Source organism: Hyperolius riggenbachi, chromosome 10, assembly GCF_040937935.1.
Source record: "Hyperolius riggenbachi isolate aHypRig1 chromosome 10, aHypRig1.pri, whole genome shotgun sequence".
Taxonomy (NCBI): domain Eukaryota; kingdom Metazoa; phylum Chordata; class Amphibia; order Anura; family Hyperoliidae; genus Hyperolius; species Hyperolius riggenbachi.
This window is the reverse complement of record NC_090655.1, coordinates 84,080,522-84,099,211: the sequence shown is the minus strand read 5'-3', so window position 1 is coordinate 84,099,211 and position 18,690 is coordinate 84,080,522. Positions and strand designations below refer to the sequence as shown.

General features: G+C 41.0%; 1 protein-coding gene across 2 annotated transcripts in view; it reads left to right on the top strand.

The window, feature by feature from the left end:
• Nucleotides 1-18,690, top strand: part of ARID5B (AT-rich interaction domain 5B) — a 445,568-nt gene that overhangs the window by 312,693 nt on the left and 114,185 nt on the right. The window contains exons 1-2 of one of the 2 annotated variants that reach the window (XM_068255132.1): nt 2,758-2,898; nt 16,829-16,941. In XM_068255132.1, the coding sequence (XP_068111233.1) occupies nt 2,895-2,898; nt 16,829-16,941 (117 nt within the window). In that variant the 5' untranslated portion in view covers nt 2,758-2,894. Of the gene's footprint in view, nt 1-2,757; nt 2,899-16,828; nt 16,942-18,690 lie in introns of those variants that run through there. The other variant, XM_068255131.1, reaches the window with a different exon arrangement.

Below are 18,690 nucleotides of genomic sequence, written 5' to 3'. Positions count from 1 at the left end.
TTGGAGGTATGGTGGGGCGTGACTGGAAATGTTGGGGTGTGACAGAAGGTGTGGAAGGGGAGTGTCTTTTGCCAAAATATGATCAGGCTTAAGTGTCCCTCTTCTCATCTCAGAAAGTTGGGAGGTACATAGGAAGTTTCCTGTCGCCCAATTTGCCCAATAGACCTTCCCTTACAATAAATTCCCATAGTGAAACCTTTCATCCTTTAGATTTTTCTGAACCCAACAGGCGAGCCACATTCTGTCCTGAAATTCAGGTTCTCTGCCCCCCTTCCTTGATATTCAGTTTCAACAAACTAAAATGAGTGGATTGGGAACTAGGAGAGATAGGTTAGTAGAATTAAGTGTTTAGTTGTCCAACAATCGGAACTGTCCCTCAGGTTACTTTGATGTATGATGCACTGTACGTTTAAACTGTTCCATGAGGGCTTTTTAAGTGTGGACAAGTCAGAAAATATTTAATGAAAAATGTCCATGTAGCAAAAATTGAGGTTTTTGTCCCTTCTTGTTAAGCTCAGTGCTGAACGTCACAGTTTGCTGAGTAAGGAGTTTAACATTTGAAAGAGGGAGGAGTGATAGGGGTTGTCTCAGTAATTGTTGTTGTTTATCCTTTGCTTCTGTTGCTATAACATTTTTTTAATGATAGCAAAGTCTGATCTAGGTTTTCATAGTAACAGATACGTTATCAAACCCAAAAATACACATGCCGAAAATACCTTTGATTTTTTTTTTTTTTAATGTCCTTGAATGGCTGCAGCCTACAAATATATTTATTTTTTTCTTCTGTAAAACTAAAAGGACATACAAAAATAGATAGCAGGAACTTCTAACTAAAGAATTTCAAGATCTAGGCAGAACAAGTTTTCCCAGGGCTAGGTTATAACAGACCATACTTAGGATTGTTTAAAACCTACATATCCTGTTTCGGTCTGCATAGTAGCTCCTTTTTTAGCTGATGTCAAGTACATCATTTGTAAAACATCTGCAAAAGCCACTTCCTTCACCACAGACTGTCTGTTATAGGCTGCTTTTTAGAGATTCAGCCTGTGCCTTCTTCCTTGTACTCTGAACAGCAGGCTCTCTAACTTTATTAGCTATCATCTACACACCGGGCCAAACAACTATGAAACACAAGATGATGTGATTGCAGCACAGATCACAAGTTTGAGGACCCTGCCATTATTCGGGTTGATATCAAGAATAGTTGGTCCAAGTTTAGTGAATGTAGCTGAATAGCTGTAGTGGAAGGGATTGACTGGCTGTTTTTAGCACCACCCACTTTTGGGTATGCCCAAAAGGGTTGCCATCAAAAATAGATGGTCCAAGTTTGATGAATGTAGCTTCCACACTTTTCTTGTGGCAGCGATTGGAAATGTAAGTAACTTTTGATTGGATGTTTTTAGCTCTGTCCACTTTTGGGCATCCCCAAAATTCTAATTTTAATGCGGGTTGTTATCAGTATTCGTTGGTCCAAAGTTTGGTTACTGCTGTCACAAGTACAGTTTTGAAGCTACAATTAGAAAATTGCTAGATTTGCATACTCAAAAATTCTCAAAGGATGGCGTACACACGCACGTTATTATTGTCTTTTAAACCAAAGACCACAGATATTACCCTGGAATGTGCATGCGTGCACAGCCAGTTGAGAAAATTCCAATTCCTCCATGCCTGTGCTTGTTCACCAATACGATCTGTAAGATCTAGTACACACCTCCTTTAACAATCATTGGCAGACCATATCAGCAGGGATGGATTTGAAAGGTACGCACCAAAGATATTTATCTCTCAATCTTTAGAGGTATAAACTACTTTATAACGTTGGCCACACACGATACAATAAAACGGTTCGATTTTATGGCAATTCGATAAAAACGACCAGCTTTCCCGAAAAATCTAAGTTGGGTCTTGTCTTTTTTTTTTCTTTTTTTCGAGCAAGAAATCCAATCAGATTCCCCTTCTTTTTTTTTTTTTCTTTTTTTTTAAGATGTCGAGTGGGAATGGTAGATTTTTCTGATCAGTTTTCATAACGATTGAATGGTGTAGGGTAGATTAATTACTTAATACAGCATACAGTATACTCCCAGGTAATTTTCTCAGAGTTTTTTATTTTTTTTTTCATGATTGGGGGAAGAACTGAACACCTGTGTGTAACTTTTAAAAAGCTGAACAATGTACCACCATCAATCAGAAACATTGATCAAAATCCTTGAATTGAAAAGAAATTTAAGAAATTGTAAGGTGTGTGTGGTCACAGGATTATCAGCAGATCGGTGGTTGATAGTTTTGTTTTCCAAAAACCTTTATCTTACGTGTGTATGCAGCCTACATCAAGGGAAAATAAGACCTCGTTAACCTGACCCCAACAACATGTTCAAAAGTCTCTGCATAGAACTATTTGGCAGAGTTTGTCATTTCTTCCCTTTGCTTCTAATATACAGCATAGCAGCTTTCATTTAAAGGCAGGCATCATAAAAGGATTGAATCGTTTTTGTTCCGATTTGTCTGTGTTTTTCTGCGTTTCTTTTGATGCTACTTGTTGAATGTATCCGGCTCAGGGGACTGTGAAAAAGTCCAAGCCAACAATGCAGTGAAAAAAAAGAATGAAAGAGAAAAGTCATAACCTACATTTAAACAGCGGTGTAGTGCAGCCCCAACTGGCAGCCAGCTAAATACATCCCACTCCTAAGCCACTAATGTAATCTGTGTTTATACGAGTAATGTACTGTAGCTAAGGGGGAGGGGAGTTGTAAGCTCACAGCAGCTACTCAAAGTGTTCATTTTGTGTTAAGCTCACATCACCACCAAGTCGAGACTTCAGGGATTTAATGGCCAGTCAAATGCAGTGTAGCATTCATGAGAAGTGATATAAGAGAGACAGATGCTGTTCGCCTGGAATGGGTAAATTCTACTTTATCTCTCCCCCCCTTTGAATTTGCATGCTTTATGTCTGATAGTAACGTGACTGACACAGGGTAAACTTCAAGCAGAGCTGCCTGGGTGTCTTTACGATTGTGTTGCTGCTTGTGTTTTCATACAGGTTGCTTAGACATGTGTAACCTCCTTTACATTCTAGCCTGATGCTGTTAATTCATACATAGGGACGATAAAGCATCTCATCGCTCCCCCCCCCCCCCCCTCCTTAAGTGAATGCCAAATTGCAGAGTATTTGCAGACTGATTAAAATGTAAATGTAACATGTCAAGAGCTTTGCCAGTTCTCTGTGTGACAAATTTCAAGTGAAAACAGTAAGGCAAGATGATAGATCTCATGCAGATACAGTTGTGACAGCTTCTGTTATTTCGATTTTTTTTTTAACCTTTTTTTTTGTGCTAGTGGGGGGTAGAGTGGGGGTCTAAATAGCATCTACTGGGAGAATATTGTAAATCCTTTAAGTCAATATGTCATTCTTCTTCACTGGCTGATGATTGATTTGTCATTCAGTTTGCCATGGTGGCTTGTAGATTTCTCACCGTGTAATGTGATTGCGTAGACAGCTGATGGACGATAATCAGATTTTTCTTTCTGGAGTTAAATAAGTGGAAAGCTTTGCTAGCACATGTTGCTGCTCTGGAGTGCTCGGACTGATCACTTGTGTGATAGATAGATAGATAGATAGATAGATAGATAGATAGATAGATAGATAGATAGATAGATAGATAGATAGATAGATCTTTGTTTCATGACCTATCATCCACATGTGCTATAACATTCCTCGTCAATATTCAATCTGAAACAACCTGTTTGTGTACGTATATAATATATATTTGTTTTGGCTGTTCTGTTAAAATGTTCTTTATCTGTATGTTTATGTGCCATTTACTGATAACGGTATACAGTCAGTTAAGGAAGTGGATGCACGTGGTACAATCTTGAAGTGTTTGCACTAATAAGCGCTTATCCTATTGGTTGGTACTTACTACACTATGACTATGGTACTGAATTGACAACTTGCATCAGCTTACACTGACCCCTAGCTACCAATTGAAAAAATGGTTAGGTTTCTGAGAATGTAATGTCTGTATGTAGTTGGTTTTGGTTCAGAAGGTCACTTTGTAAACTCATCAAATCCTATCTCTACCATAATTGAGTCTGGAGTACTGTATTTTAAGAATTAACTTCGTATGAACTTTTGTAGCAACATATCCTACCACTGTGAAGACTATAGACTATCCTGTCCCCGATTTCCCCTGAGGAAGTGAACCTTGCATCACGAATCACTGATCACATTTGTGTGTGTATGTATGGATTATTTTTTTTGTTTTGTTTTGTTTCACACACATTCACACTAGTGTTGGATTGAATTACAAATCTTCTATAAAACATTTTTATTCTTGGTCCCTTACATTTGTATAGAAAATAACTATTCTTGAGTTTTGGCTGATAGTTGTATGTGAATTCTCTGCTAACTTGTCTTGGGGCCATTTTCCACTAGCCTGCGTTTTGCCGATCATGAGTGCACCGGGCTTTTTAGGTAAATAGCGGTGCACTTTTCCATTAGCACATTTCGATTTTTTGACTCGCTATCATGGGGCTGCACGATTATTGGTGCAATCTTGTTTCACTCCCGATGGTTCACGTCACAATCGCAGCAAGTGGAAAAAGAAGCTTTTGCAAACGCATTTGCGATTGCGCTTGCAAGTGGAAAAGGACCCTTACACAAAAAAAGTTTCTAGTTCATGTCCTCATTGCCAGTTTCCCTGTTCATTTATTGTTAGGTGTAATCTAAGATGATGACAGGTGAGATCTTATTGACTGATCTAAATTAAGGCACCTTACAGACTACTTTTCCATGTTCTAAGTAACTGCTACATCTAATGCTGATGTTGGGCACGTGGATAATATTTCCATTCTCCTCAGTAATGGCCATGAAATTATCTGCATGTTTATAAAGGTGATGAACACAGATGTTTTACTCACTGAACGTTGCTGGTCTGAAGCCTTGTTTTAAAAATAGGGCACCATGTTCTGTATCCAAGAAAAGTCACAAAATGTTTTTTTCAAGAGAAGTAATTCACTGCTTAGATTGTTGCCAGTGTATCATAAGAAGATGAAACTCATCCAATATCATTCTTCAGTATTACCGAGCCTAATCTGCAGCCTAAACAATTAGACAAAATAATAAATGGGATGTATAGAATAAATAAGTTTTTATTTTTTTGGGTATGGCTGCCTGTGTTAAGTAATTAGCGAGTGTCCCAGTGGTATTTAGGCACAACAGAGGCAATTTGCATGTAATTAATGTATTACATTCTGAATCATGTCACTGTTAAGTCAGTTGTTTGCGCTCTGCACAAGCAAGGCCAGTGCTGTTGGCTGCTTAGTTGGCCGACGTCATAGAGGAGCGCACAATCATCTCAAAGTGTTGTGATAGTCACAGCTGACTGTAGTGTTGATGACTATCTAGCAAATAGGGCCGTGTGAGAAACAGACCAATATGTTTGGACAGGAGCATAATGAAGCAATTAACTTTACATTATAGTAATTGTTACCATATGGATTAAGTACCAATTATAATCTCGCCTTTTATTATTAGCATTATATTTAGCTCAGAGGCTTAAATATTAACTAGATGAAATGAAATGTTAAGTATGTTAGACGTTGTATATACATTTGCAGGGAATGATATAATTTCCACAGGCTTACACACATAAACGACTGTCATCATTGGCTCTGTTTAAAAAGGCACCACAGCGACATATAATAGAATGTAATAGTTATTTAGACTACCCGATTTTATATTATCCTGGTTTCAGCAGCAGAAATACTTCCTATATGCTTGCTGTACATTGGTATATGACCCCACCCTCCCAGCGATGTTTAGCCTAGGCGATTTAGTTATGCAGCCTTCTACTCCCAGTGCATTCTGGGAGACCAGGTGTCATTTCTGCTCACTTTGGAACGCACAGCTAAATTCCACAGTGATGCTTCTTTCCAGCAGCAAAGATGTTGCCACCTGTGATAAATTTAAGAATGTAAATCAGGGTGAGGAAAAATTTTACAATGGACAAACCCTGACTAATTAAAGTATAAATGATTATTGTAAAATATAAGCAATTTTACAAGTCATTGAGTTACATTCAGTAAAGTTTCTCTTTAACCACATTGGCGGTAATGACGAGCTCAGCTAGTCCATTACCGCCGCGGTGGATTTCTCCAGCCCTGCTGGGCCGATTTTCACAAATTTTTTTTTTTTAAACACGCAGCTAGCACTTTGCTAGCTGCGTGTTGGACGCTATCACTATCTCTCGCCGCCGATCCGCCACTACCCGACGCGTAACAGGACGCTCCCCCCCCCCCCCCCCCCCCCCCCCCGAGGCCCCTGCACAGCCTGGCCAATCAGTGACAGGCAGTGCTGAGGGGTGGATCGGGATTCCCTCTGATGTCACGATCGTCGCCATGGCAACGGGGAAGCCAAACAGGAAATCCTGTTCTGAACGGGATTTCCTGTTTGCTCTGATCGCAGGAGGCGATCGGAAGGAGCGGGGGGATGCCGCTGCTCAGCGGCTAGCATGTAGCTAGCGCTAGGCTAGCTACATGATTTAACAAAAAATTAAACTAAATAGTGCTGCGCAGCCAGCCTGGCGCAATCAAAAGAGCACCAGGGGTGTTAAAGGACTCACTAGGCGTGATTAAAAAAATATATTTTTTTTCTTACCTGGGGCTGTTTCACTTCACTTACCTTTCAACCTCTGCAAGTCACCTGTCTCTCACTGCAGGTCCGGTCTTCCTCCGTCTCCCGCTGGCAGCCTTTGAAGATTGCCGATCCCCATATGGCCTTGTAGCCTCTGTGTATTGCGTGTTTTCTGCATGCCTCTCCATCTATGTACAGCGTCTTAACATACATAGCAATTTTGGTGATGACAGAATGTATGGGGGCTTTGCTATTAACCACCAGCATTAAATGAAGCAAAAATTGTGCAAAATTATGAATGGATTACACCAAATCAATTAGAATTCCAAATCGTAATTCTGTATGGCCATAATTGCAAAAATGTGCATGCAATTTTGCCTTATCCTAATTAGCGGATTACTATCATCACTACTAGTTGGCATTCGGAGGCAGTAGAAGTTGGGTTAATCTAATTAAGGCTGATCCATTCAAGCAGCAACTGTGCTTATTATTTACTGGTCTACCTGTATCGTCTTCCTTGGGGACAATAAATGGCAAATTCAGGAAAATGTTACATACATCCTTGCTGTGCAATGTTAAAAAGACCATTGTAATTATGCTTCAAAGTAGGCCAAGGAATTTTGTAACTCGTATTGATTAACCAGGGTATTCCCTTATGCACCCACAAACCTGCAAGACACATATTGTGCCTAATAGGAAATGTTTACATGAGGATTGCCATAGAGAATATATCTCTGGAATGCAACTGTGTCTACAGAATATTTTTTTAATAAAGCTTGGTAGCCATAGACACAGATTATAGATCTGCATTCCAAGCATGCGTCTGTAATTACACATTTTGTCAATCGCTAAACTGAACTGTTCCACATTGTAGTAATGGGAGCTTCAAGATGCCTTTATATGTTATATTCTACCAAACCGTTTATAATTAACATCCTTGCTATATTCAGCATCCTATAAAGCTGGTCCTGGTTTTACGTTGTGTGAATAGATGGTACGGCATTTACCCTAGTGTGATTAGTGGCCGTTAAACATTGCCTACATGGTACAGCATTCATTATTTTGTAGAATTTAGTTTATCATTAATTTGCTAAAATGACATATTGTTCTTGTTGTGCCTGAAGCTGTAGTCGACGTAGATGCACACAAGCAAGTGAAGTCTCTTGTGGACACAACTAGAGCAAACATTTAACAAAATAAAACAGTAAAGCACAAGGAGGTAGTTTTTGTTACGTGTGGCAAAAAGTGGCCAAAGCAATGCTAATGGTGTAAAAATAGTTATCAGTTGTCTGCAGTTGAATTGTACTCATTGAAATCAGCTGGAGATAATGTATTGGCATATACCGGTCAATATTTATTTGCATCGGTCATTGGTGACTTTGTTTTTGCTGTTTTAGGTAAGTTTTGCATACTACGCTTGCCTACTAGCAGATAAGTTAGATAAGAGTCAAAACTAAACTATTCACAAAAAGGAGAGTTGTTTTCTTTTTTTCAACAATCAGTACCACATACATATGAAGCAAACTAGAGGGGAGCAGCACCTGCGATCGCTGTTTTGGGACCCCAACCACTAACCTTCCCTTTCTCCGATACACTATACTTCAGATCAGGTGTTTTGTGGCTACACTTGTTATGGCTGTGAAGATCATGATGGCCACACTTGATTTATGGCCCTTGTGAGATGGGCCCCAAGGCCATGAAGGGCACCAAGGGGAGGCAAGAGAAGGGATGTAAACATTGTGGGGGGGGGGGGGGCATCAAAATTTTGCTGTAGCGCCCCATAAATTGCAGCTATGCTACTGATATGTCAAATGTAGTTCCAGAGATGACCTACTTCTAAATTAAATACATGAATTACTTTTGAGTACTGTTTATTTGTATAGTCAGTGGCGTAGCTAAGGAGATATGGGCCCCGATGCAAGGTTTACATTGGGGCCCCTCAAGCACTACATACATAACAATTGATACGGCCCACCAAAACCTGCCACAGTGTCAGAAGTGCAAGGAGGGGATGGGGAACAGATTTCTACTAATAAAAGCACCTATAGAAGTGTGTATTACCAGCATAGGACCAATAGAGAGCTAATTCTGTGGATGAGGGTAGGCCTCATGAGGCCCCTCTGGCCCAAGGGCCCCGATGCGGTCGCTACCTCTGCAACCCCTATTGCTACGCCACTGTGTATAGTGTTTTCCTTGATCTAGTCAATTGTCTAGTGGTTCTTGCAGACTGTCTCCCATGTCCAGCATGGTATCCATGGTTTAGAGCCCAAGGCACATAACCTTACTCTTCGTATTGATCCATCTTTAATTAAAATTGAGCTGCAGACAAAAAATATTACATTACCTGTGGCTGTTAGCATCTGTACTACAGAAAGAACAATCTTGCCCTCAGGATACACTGCAGTTTTATATCCTGTGTCAGTAAGTTAGCCAATAAATGGTGCTATCCCGATTCAGCAGATTTGAATAAAATGCAGACGTTCTCCCCTATTGTCTCTGATTCGGTTCTCCTGACTTCCAGGATGTTACCTACTTTAGCTGGACTCCTTGGTGCGGAAGTCTAGTCATAGGTCTCCTTTTCAAGCACCCCCCACTCCTCCCTCCTACCCTGACCCCATTCATGCCTTTACCTAGTCATGTCATAAAATAGCATCCATACTAGTTATTACAAAATGAGGGGAGGAGAATTTTCCAGTAGTCTGTTCCATTGGTGGATTTTAGTCAAGGTTCTTCTGAGACCCACTGGTGCTAATCTGCATAGTTTAAAGCCTTACTACCACTTTTCTTTGCAGTGATTTTACTAGGTCTCCCCTTCCTTTCTTATGCAAATATGCAGCATCTTGAGAAGCCCACGTTTTACGAATCGGCAATAAAGCGGGTGACCACCCACATTAGTTAAGTAATATGCCAACATTGCCAAATACTGCGGTTGAGCCACTGTAAGTTTTACACAAATGTACTTTTATAGCAGGTAGTAAAAGTTAAAACTTTTCCTTTGAGGCTTCTTGCACACCAAGACGTTGTGTTAGGTGTCACGTTAAGGTCGCATAACGTGCACCTAACACAACGTATGGTGCTGCAAAAGCCGACGGTAGAGTGAGCCGCGTTCGGCGGCTCGATTCCTATAATGTCTCCCAGAGTGGCGCTGATTGGCCAGCGGGACCACGTGATGCGGAGCGAGACACTCCGCATCACGTGGTCCCGCCGGCCAATCAGCTGCCGCCAGTGCAGTGAATATTAAGTAGCCATGTGCGCGGCTACTGTAGCTGGCTCTCCCCGCCTCCTCTCCGCCCCCCACTGCGCATGTGCAAACAGTCTAACGCGGCTATAGCCGCTCCAACGCCGTAGCATGCTGCACTTTGCACCGAACGTGCAGCATTACATGTAACGCAACGTGGGCTGTGTGAACAGCCCACTTGTGTTACATTGCTGTGCGTTGGGGGAGCGTTACAGGCGCACTAACGTGCGCCTGTAACGTCTTGGTGTGTAAGCAGCCTGATAGTAAAAGTTTTTAAAATTTGAAATCTGGATTGTGTAGCATTCTGCTGATTGGTTAGTTTTCTGTCTACATCATCTCTAGGCATACACCACCTGCCTTATGCCTGCTATGCACTTTGAATTATGAATGGCCAATTACTGATACATTTTACCATCTCCATGTTGTATTTGGGTCAACAGATATTGAATACTATGAGCAGATTGTAAAGGTAAATCCATCTGAAATCTCATTGCACTTGGAGGTGGTAAAATTGTTCAGTGATTAGCCAATCATAATTGAAAGTGTGTACCAGGCTTAATGCTACAGCATTGATCACTGATTAGTGGTGAAGCAGAGTGGCTTTGCTTCAAGATTGTATTTATAAAGTGCCAACATATTACGCAGTGCTGCACAATAGAGAACTAGGTTAACATACAAGGTAGGACATACAAGGAACTCGCAAGATCATACAAATGTCTTTGATAACATTAGTTCAGTGTCTCTGTTCTAGTCCACAAGAGGTGTGTCAGTTAAATTGCATAATCAAGCTGGAAATACTAGGGGGGAGGGCCCTGCCCAGAAGCTTACAGTCTAAAGGATGTGGTCAGGGTATTCTAAAACAAAGGTAAGTATGCCTGACTCAGCTTTACCTGGTTTTATTAAAAGGTGACTTAATTTACCGTACGTGTTTTCTGTAATGTAAATCATGTGCAGGGAAATGTAACTGGAGAAATGTTTAACGCAAGAAACTCATAGTGCAACTTCAGTTCAACAAAGTCAATGTGTTTCTAGTAAATGATTAGTCAGACATGTAAATGTCAGCTCTGAGTCAGTGCAATTTATATTATAAACTCCTTGTACTCGAAATGAAATTTCTGTTCAGATCCTTGCAGCTCCAGTTGTGATCTTTGGCCGAGAGCCAGCAAGGCCATTATTAGTAATCTGTTCACAGGAGCAATCATTTATGACAGATTTTTACCTAATGTATTTATACACTCTCCACTGCATGTTCAATAAGCACAAAAGTACCAGCACTGAAGAGCTGATGGACTAAAGGACTTCAATCTATGCACCTCACCCAGACTTTTAAAGGGAATCTGAAGTGAAAATAAACTTATGAAATAATGAATTGTATGTGTAGTACAGCTAAGAAATAGAATGTTAGTAACAAAGATATGAGTCTCATATTGTTTCCAGTACAGGAAGAGTTAAGAAACTTCACTTGTTATCTATGCAAAATAGCTTCTCTGAGCTCTCTGATTAAGTTAGAGAGCAGTGCTATTTTCTGAAGCACTTATATATCAAAGAAGAAAGACAGCTTCAGATAAGATTTTACTGCAGGGAAGTTCATAGGTTTATTAGCTCTGCTCTGTTTGCTAGCAATGTTTGATGCAATGTTATAAAATAGGGATGATCAGAATGAGCAAATTCCGTTCCATCGGAATTGCGGAATTCCGCCAGCGCTAAATTCCGTCACCATTATATTTCCACAGAATTTTGCGAATTAAAGTAATCGCAAATGAAACCTTGTTTATGCTAAATGGTAGCCCATGGGACCTAGTGGCTGTTCCCCCGGTCATTTTTTTTTTCTTGCAGCAGGAGGTGTCGCTTAAGCCATGGGGCCTAGCGGTGGTCCCATGCCGGTCGTTTTGGCACCGCAGGAGGTGTCGCTTACACCATGGGACCTAGCGGTGGTCCCATGGTGGTCATTTTGGCGCCACAGGAGGTGTCGCTTAAGCCATGGGACCTAGCGGTGGTCACATGGCGGTCATTTTGGCGCCACAGAAGGTGTCGCTTAAGCCATGGGACCTAGTGGTGGTCCCATGGCAGTCATTTTTGCGCCGCAGGAGGTGTCTCATAAGCTATGGGACCTGGCGGTGGTCCCATGGTGGTATTTTTGGCGCCGCAGGAGGTGTCGCGTAAGTTTTGGGACCTATACAAAATTGTTGGGATAGGTGAGATAGCTAGGGAGCTGGTTGCTAACATAGGATTGATTAGTTTTTGATAACACTGTAATTGGTGCTGAAATCCGTTTGGGTGGTTTTTGTAAGCCTCTGATTGGTGCAGAAATTCCTATTTTCATGAAGAAATCCTGTTGTTTCCACTTTAAACTTCTTCTAGGGGCTTCCTGGTGATTGGCTTACAAAATTCCGCATTCCGCCGGAATTATGCATCGTTCCGCGGAATTTCCGCTATAGCGCTATGGCAATTCTGTTCCGATGCGACGGAACGGAATCACCAAATTCCGCCCGGAATCGTGGAAAAATGAATTCCGCAGAACGCGGTGAGCATCCCCAGTTGTAAAATAAGCTATATAACTGAAAATAAAACTAAGACTTCTTTGGTACTAATGTTCTATTAATTAATCTGAACTACACATGCAAATCCTTATCTCATAATTTTTGTTTTCGCTTCAGTGTCACTTAAATGTTCAACAAAAAATGTAAAATCCTGTATGATTCCGCTACAAAAATTTGGAGCTTCTGAAATTCTTGTAGCCCGTAGCTGAGAAACAGGAATTGGATGATGATTATTTTTATTCATTAGTTATAGTGTCAGAGTTTTACAGAGCGCACGGAACACTTCATGTTACTGACACGTCCTCTAAGGGACCTGCAGTCTAATATCACCACTATTTTAAAGAAGCCAGTTAACCTATCGGCATATTTTTTAAGATGTGAGAAGAAAACAGAGTGCCTCGAGCAAACCCACATAAACCTAGGGAGAAAATAGAATCTTCAAGCAAATCATGTACTAGCCCAGATTCACTTGCACAGCCCTGCACAGGCAAAACCGTTATTTATTTAGCCATCCCAGGACCCATTATTTATTATGTTATTATGATTTGTATTTAAGTATTTATGTAGTGCCAACATATTACGCAGCGCTGTAGAGAGTATATTGTCTTGTCACTAACTGTCGCTCAGAGGGGCTCCCAATCTAGGCCCTACCATAGTCATAGGTCTATGTATGTATCGTGTAATGTATGTATGGTAGTCTAGGGCCAATATAGGGGGAAGCCAATTAACTTATCTGTATGTTTTTGGGACGTGGGAGGAAACCGGAGTGCCCGGAGGAAACCTATGCAGACACAGGGAGAACATACAAAACTCCATGCAGATGTTGACTTGTCTGGGATTCGAACCGGGGACCTAGCGCTGCAAGGCGAGAGCGCTAACCCCTACGCCTCTGTGCTGTATCATGTGGTTATTTTGTATTACTGCCATGTTAGCACCATGCAGCACTTTACATAGATCAATCACATAATTCAATAGAAAATTATTTTAGATGGATTTATATTTTTTTCCTTGGGTGGGGGAGGCTTCACTAGACCTGTCCTAATAAAATGTATGAACACAGTCATTGCAGATTTATGTACATAACTTATGTACATAAAATTGCACTGAAATGCAGATAAAAAAAAAGAAAATCCGTGCATGAAAATGCGCTTACACATTTTTCTATGCTTTTTACAAAGTGTGAATGTGGTCATAGTGAGTAGTTTCTGACTGTCTTGCTCATCTCATGAGTCACTTTCTTTGGATGGTTAATCTGAGGTCTCAGTGAGCCTGTGACCTGAAAGTATCATTTAACCTAAGTGGTGACCATACCGTGAGCAAGACTATCTGGAAGCCCAGAACCTGTGATAAAAACTGTTACAAAGTCTCCTCTATATATTTGAGGGAAGGTGATGCCCAGGATGGACAGTCCTGAAAGTGCTTAACATGGGTGGTAAAGGTACGTACACACGTCTGATATTTCTGAACGACTTGTCATTGAAACCGGTAATTTGAATGACAGTTGGACGTGTGTGCGTTCGATTGTTAGACTGATAGCAGCAGTTTTGACTAATCCGATCGGCGGATCCGTGTACTAACTGTCGTTCAAATGACAGTGAGGTCTGTACATGTGTACAAAGTTGTTTGATCAGTCTTTTGATCTGGTCCATTGTTCTATCAAGTCCATTGACCAGTCAAACGACATTCAAATTAGCTTTAATTAGCATTTCAAATGTTTAGTCGTCTGTGTGCAGAAGGAGTCTGGGCGACTTTTTGTTTGAACGACAATTGGGCATAAAATCAGACGTGTGTACGCACCTGACTAGAAAAGGAAATCTGCGCAAAACCGCACCACTTTATAATATATAGTAGTAATCAATATAACTTTTATTTCCATATCAAACATGATTAAAAACAGTTAAAACACTAAAAGTCAAGTACAGGGGGGCACTCTCTGTATCCATGAGCCAAAATAGTGTTAAAGTACACAAAGTATTAGAAACGGAGTCTCCAGTATGGTAAACAAATGATACATGATAACACTTTATATGATATATACATATATATGAAAAAGACCACTGTTCCAGTATATGAAAATACACAATGAAGTGAAGGATGCTGAAAAGGGGGTAATGACCCATACACACAATGTGCTGACAGTGGAACATGGAGGGACACCTAACACTACTGCGCACTTCCTCCTTCCGGCTTGTTTTTGTACCAAATAAACAATTTTTTTTTGCTAATGCCCCCTTGTAACTCATTCCAGGGGATAAGTGAACGTGTTTTGTTTTGTTTTTCTGATTTTAATCATTCTATTTTTGGTTGCCTCTTTTTTTGTTGTAGCACATTTTTTTATGCTCTGGAGACTAGAGATGGCTCGAACGGTTCGCCGGAGAACTTGTTCGCACGAACTTAGCTGGTTTGAGTTCGCGGTGAGCTGCAAACACTTAGCGAGTTCAACCCGCCCCTATACTACATCATTGGGTTAAACTTTGACCCTCTACATCGCAGTCAGCAGACACATGGCAGCCAATCGGGCTACACTCCCTCCTGGAGCCCCCCCCCTTCCCTTATAAAAGGCGGCGGCCATGTTCTCACTCTGTGTGCTGCTGTATTAGTGAGAGTAGGGAGAGACATTGGAGAGATATGGAGAGCGATAGTTAGGTCTGTTAGCTTGCTCCTTGCTGATATTTGTTGATGAAAAGCACCCCAAAACAGCTCTTTTGAGAGCTAATGTTCTGTGTGTGTGTGTGTGTGTGTCACTTACACTGCATTTACAGCCCTGTCTGTCGCAGCTGGCCCTTGCTAATTGCTGTAATGTGCCAGGCCCAGCACATTCAGTGCATACCTTTCACTGCCTCTGTGTGACTGCACTTTGTATTATACAATATCACCACCAGTCAGTGCATACCTTTTCCTTGCACCTGTGTGACTGCACAATTGTATTATAGCAGCAGTCAGTGCATACCTTTTCACTGCACATGTGTAACTGCACATTGTATTATACCACCAGCAATCAGGTCAAAAAAGTGTTCAGTACCTCACCTTTATCAAATTGAATGAGGCATGGATCCTGGAGGGCTACTGCCTGCCCGAAGACTAAGTCAGTCCTCACACACAGCATCTCTGCCTGCATGCCGTGTGACTGCCTGCCCCAAGACTAAGTCAGTCCCCACACAGCATCTCTGCCTGCAGGCTGCTTGACTGCCTTCTACGCCACCACCAACAGGGTCCAGGACTCCAGGTGGATTCCTGAATTTTTATGGCCTGCTACCAAACCTAATAATACATTTTCTGGTGCGTGTACATGCCTATTTTTTTTGGCTGCACTGCGGCTGCAACAACAAAACAAAAGGCATCTACATGTGTGAATTCCCCTTCGTGACTGTTACCTTGCCACGGTGAAGGGGCTGGCGTATCACAATGAAGCAATGACCTCTATGAGTGTGTTGGGGGGGGGCATGCCCAAGATAATAAGGTACTTGCTTCATTGTGGACAGACCAAATTCGATCAACTGGACAGTCACTGTTGTTCTGTCATTGAGCTACCTCAGCCTGACCATATGGGCTTGAAAACCACCATGGCCTGCACTCTCACCATCGTGCGCACCAGTCCAGCACGGCCATCACTACACAAACAGCTGTTTGCAGTGCGTTACACAGTGAGTTCGGTCTGTCAGTGTTAAGCAGTACACTACTTACACTAACTGCTGATCCATGTATACATACGCAAGATGTTTTCAAGCACTTTAGGCCTCCAATTTAGCAATGCAATGTGGTTTCTGCCTTAGGGATTATAACCCTGCTGTGCTTCAAATCCGTATTGTCCCCGGGACTTTTGGCATGTATCGCACTCCGCCATGCCCCCCTCCAGGTGTTAGACCCCTTGAAACATCTTTTCCATCACTTTTGTGGCCAGAATTAATGTTTGAATTTTTGAAAGTTGTTTGCCCATTGAAGTCTATTACGGTTCGAAAAGTTTGCAGGTTCACAAACCTTTTCGGAAGTTTGAGTTCAAGGTTCGCGAACCGAAAATCAGAGGTTTGAGCCATCTCTACTGGAGACATCAGCAAAAAAATTCATAGCACTCTTCCTTGGCTTTGTAATGGGCTAACTGGAGAGTGAAATTGAAAACTTTTGTCAACATTACCAGGCTACCATTTACAAAGCAATATATATAAATGACTATATTTTTGGCAGACTTCATGTAGTACTTTTGTTTATTCTAGTTGTCTAATGGTCTTGATTTTTACACCGTGACCGGTATTTGTAGATTCTAGCATGATTGTTTTTGAGTTAAGTCAGTGGGCGCTTGCAACAAGAAACGCAGATGAACGCATGCAGCCAGCTCTCCAAATTGTTGACGTTAATGCAGAACTCATTTAATGCAATAATAAAGATCACAGATGCTGATGGTTTGCTGCTTCTCTTTTTCAGCCCCGAACCTTAAAGGCAGACCACGTAAAAAGAAGCCATGCTCACAGCGGAGAGATTCTGTAAATGGAGTGAAAGATGGCTCCAATATTTGTGAAGGCAAAACTGTTGCCAAGGTAATGTTTTAAAAGCTCACTTTCATTTCTGCTGCCTCCTGATTGTTTATTGTTCCCATGTCTCAGATGGAGATGGCTATTTTTGGCATAGAGTAAAGGGTGGTTGTTTTTATTTTTTTTCTTGCAAAAATACAGCATAAGTTTGACACTGGGATGATTTTGTCTGAAGAAAGGAGCAGGAAAGTAGGACAATGCTCTTGCATTCATGTCATGTACTGTTAGCCGGCTCCTCTTGAAATAATGTTCTGGATAATAGCATTGCTGTAAATAAGGCTAACATGCGAGATGGAACCTCTGACTTTATATCTCATAAACTGACCAGTAGAATTCTTCAAGATGAATATAATTCAGCTTGCATGCAGATTTAATGCAGGTTTTGTGGAGCTTGCAACTGGGCCATTCCAAACAGACAGGAAGTTCATTTGGCTTGATTCCAGAATGCATACAGTTTGCATGCAAGCTGAAATTATTTGCATCTCATTGACCATCACTAAAGACCAGTTTTGGTGGTAGTCAAAAAGTAGGATTGTATGTTTGGCTTCAGTCCTGGTGGTATGGCCACCACAGTTGTGCTTTATGGTCAGGGGCCAGTTAATGTTTTGAGACTGAGATCCAGTGCTCCATTTTGGCCTTCCTTAGTGTAAGCCACTCTCACTTACGCATTGCAGCCATTCTATCTAGAGGTGTTACAAATCTTACGTAAATGTCCCCTTTCTTTCTTGTTTTTCACAGTGACAGAATCAACATACCGGTAAATAAGCATAAGTTAAAGCTAACCTGGACTGAAAATAAACTGATGAGAAAAACAATCTACCCTCCTGCCCCTAAATATGACTTTTTCTTTAGAAAATAGCTAAAAAAAAAAAATGATTTATCGTCTCAGCTAAATGACAGCCTTTTAATATTCCAGAGCCACAATTTATGAAACATTAACCTTTTTTTATTTTCTGCACTCAGAAGCTGTTGTGTGCCAGGCTGTAACTAGTTACCTTTGACAGTTACTTCCTACCATTTGCATACCTAAATTCTTAAAGGATACCCGAGGTGACATGAGATAGACATGGGTATGTACAGTGCCTACCACACAAATAGCTGTGCTGTGTTCCTTTTTTTTCTTTCTATGCCTGAAAGAGTTAAATAACAGGTATGTAAGTGGCTGACTCACTCCTGACTCAGACAGGAAGTGACTACAGTGTGACCCTCACTGATAAGAAATTCCAACTATAAAACACTTTCCTAGCAGAAAATGGCTTCTGAGAGCAGGAAAGAGAAAGGGTCAATAGTTCATAGATTTTGGCTCTGGCATACTTCAATTAATGTGTTTTTGAGCAACAACAATAAAACAGTTAACTTAAAAAGTAGATTTAAGCATAAAATAAGACTGTGGAATATCTTTAAAAAAGTCATTTTTAGGAGACGGAAGATAGATACAATTGTTTATTTCATTCGTTTATTTTTGCCTCGGGTGTCCTTTAACCCTTTCAGTGAGAAAAAGATACACCCATGAATGTAGAGGAAGGACACTTGAGTTGTACCTTTGTACTTGGCCACCACAACAAAGTCCCATTACTACCACTTGGGATGAGTGTGCAAAATTCAGTTTCACAGTCAATCTGTCCTAAAATGATGTACAGATTTCTACTTTTCCTTGGCTTGCCCTTTCCACCTACAGAACTTTACTATAATTCTTAAAATGAGAGTATCTGCAATTTGCAGACCTACATTAAATTCATTTCTGTGCATGGACAC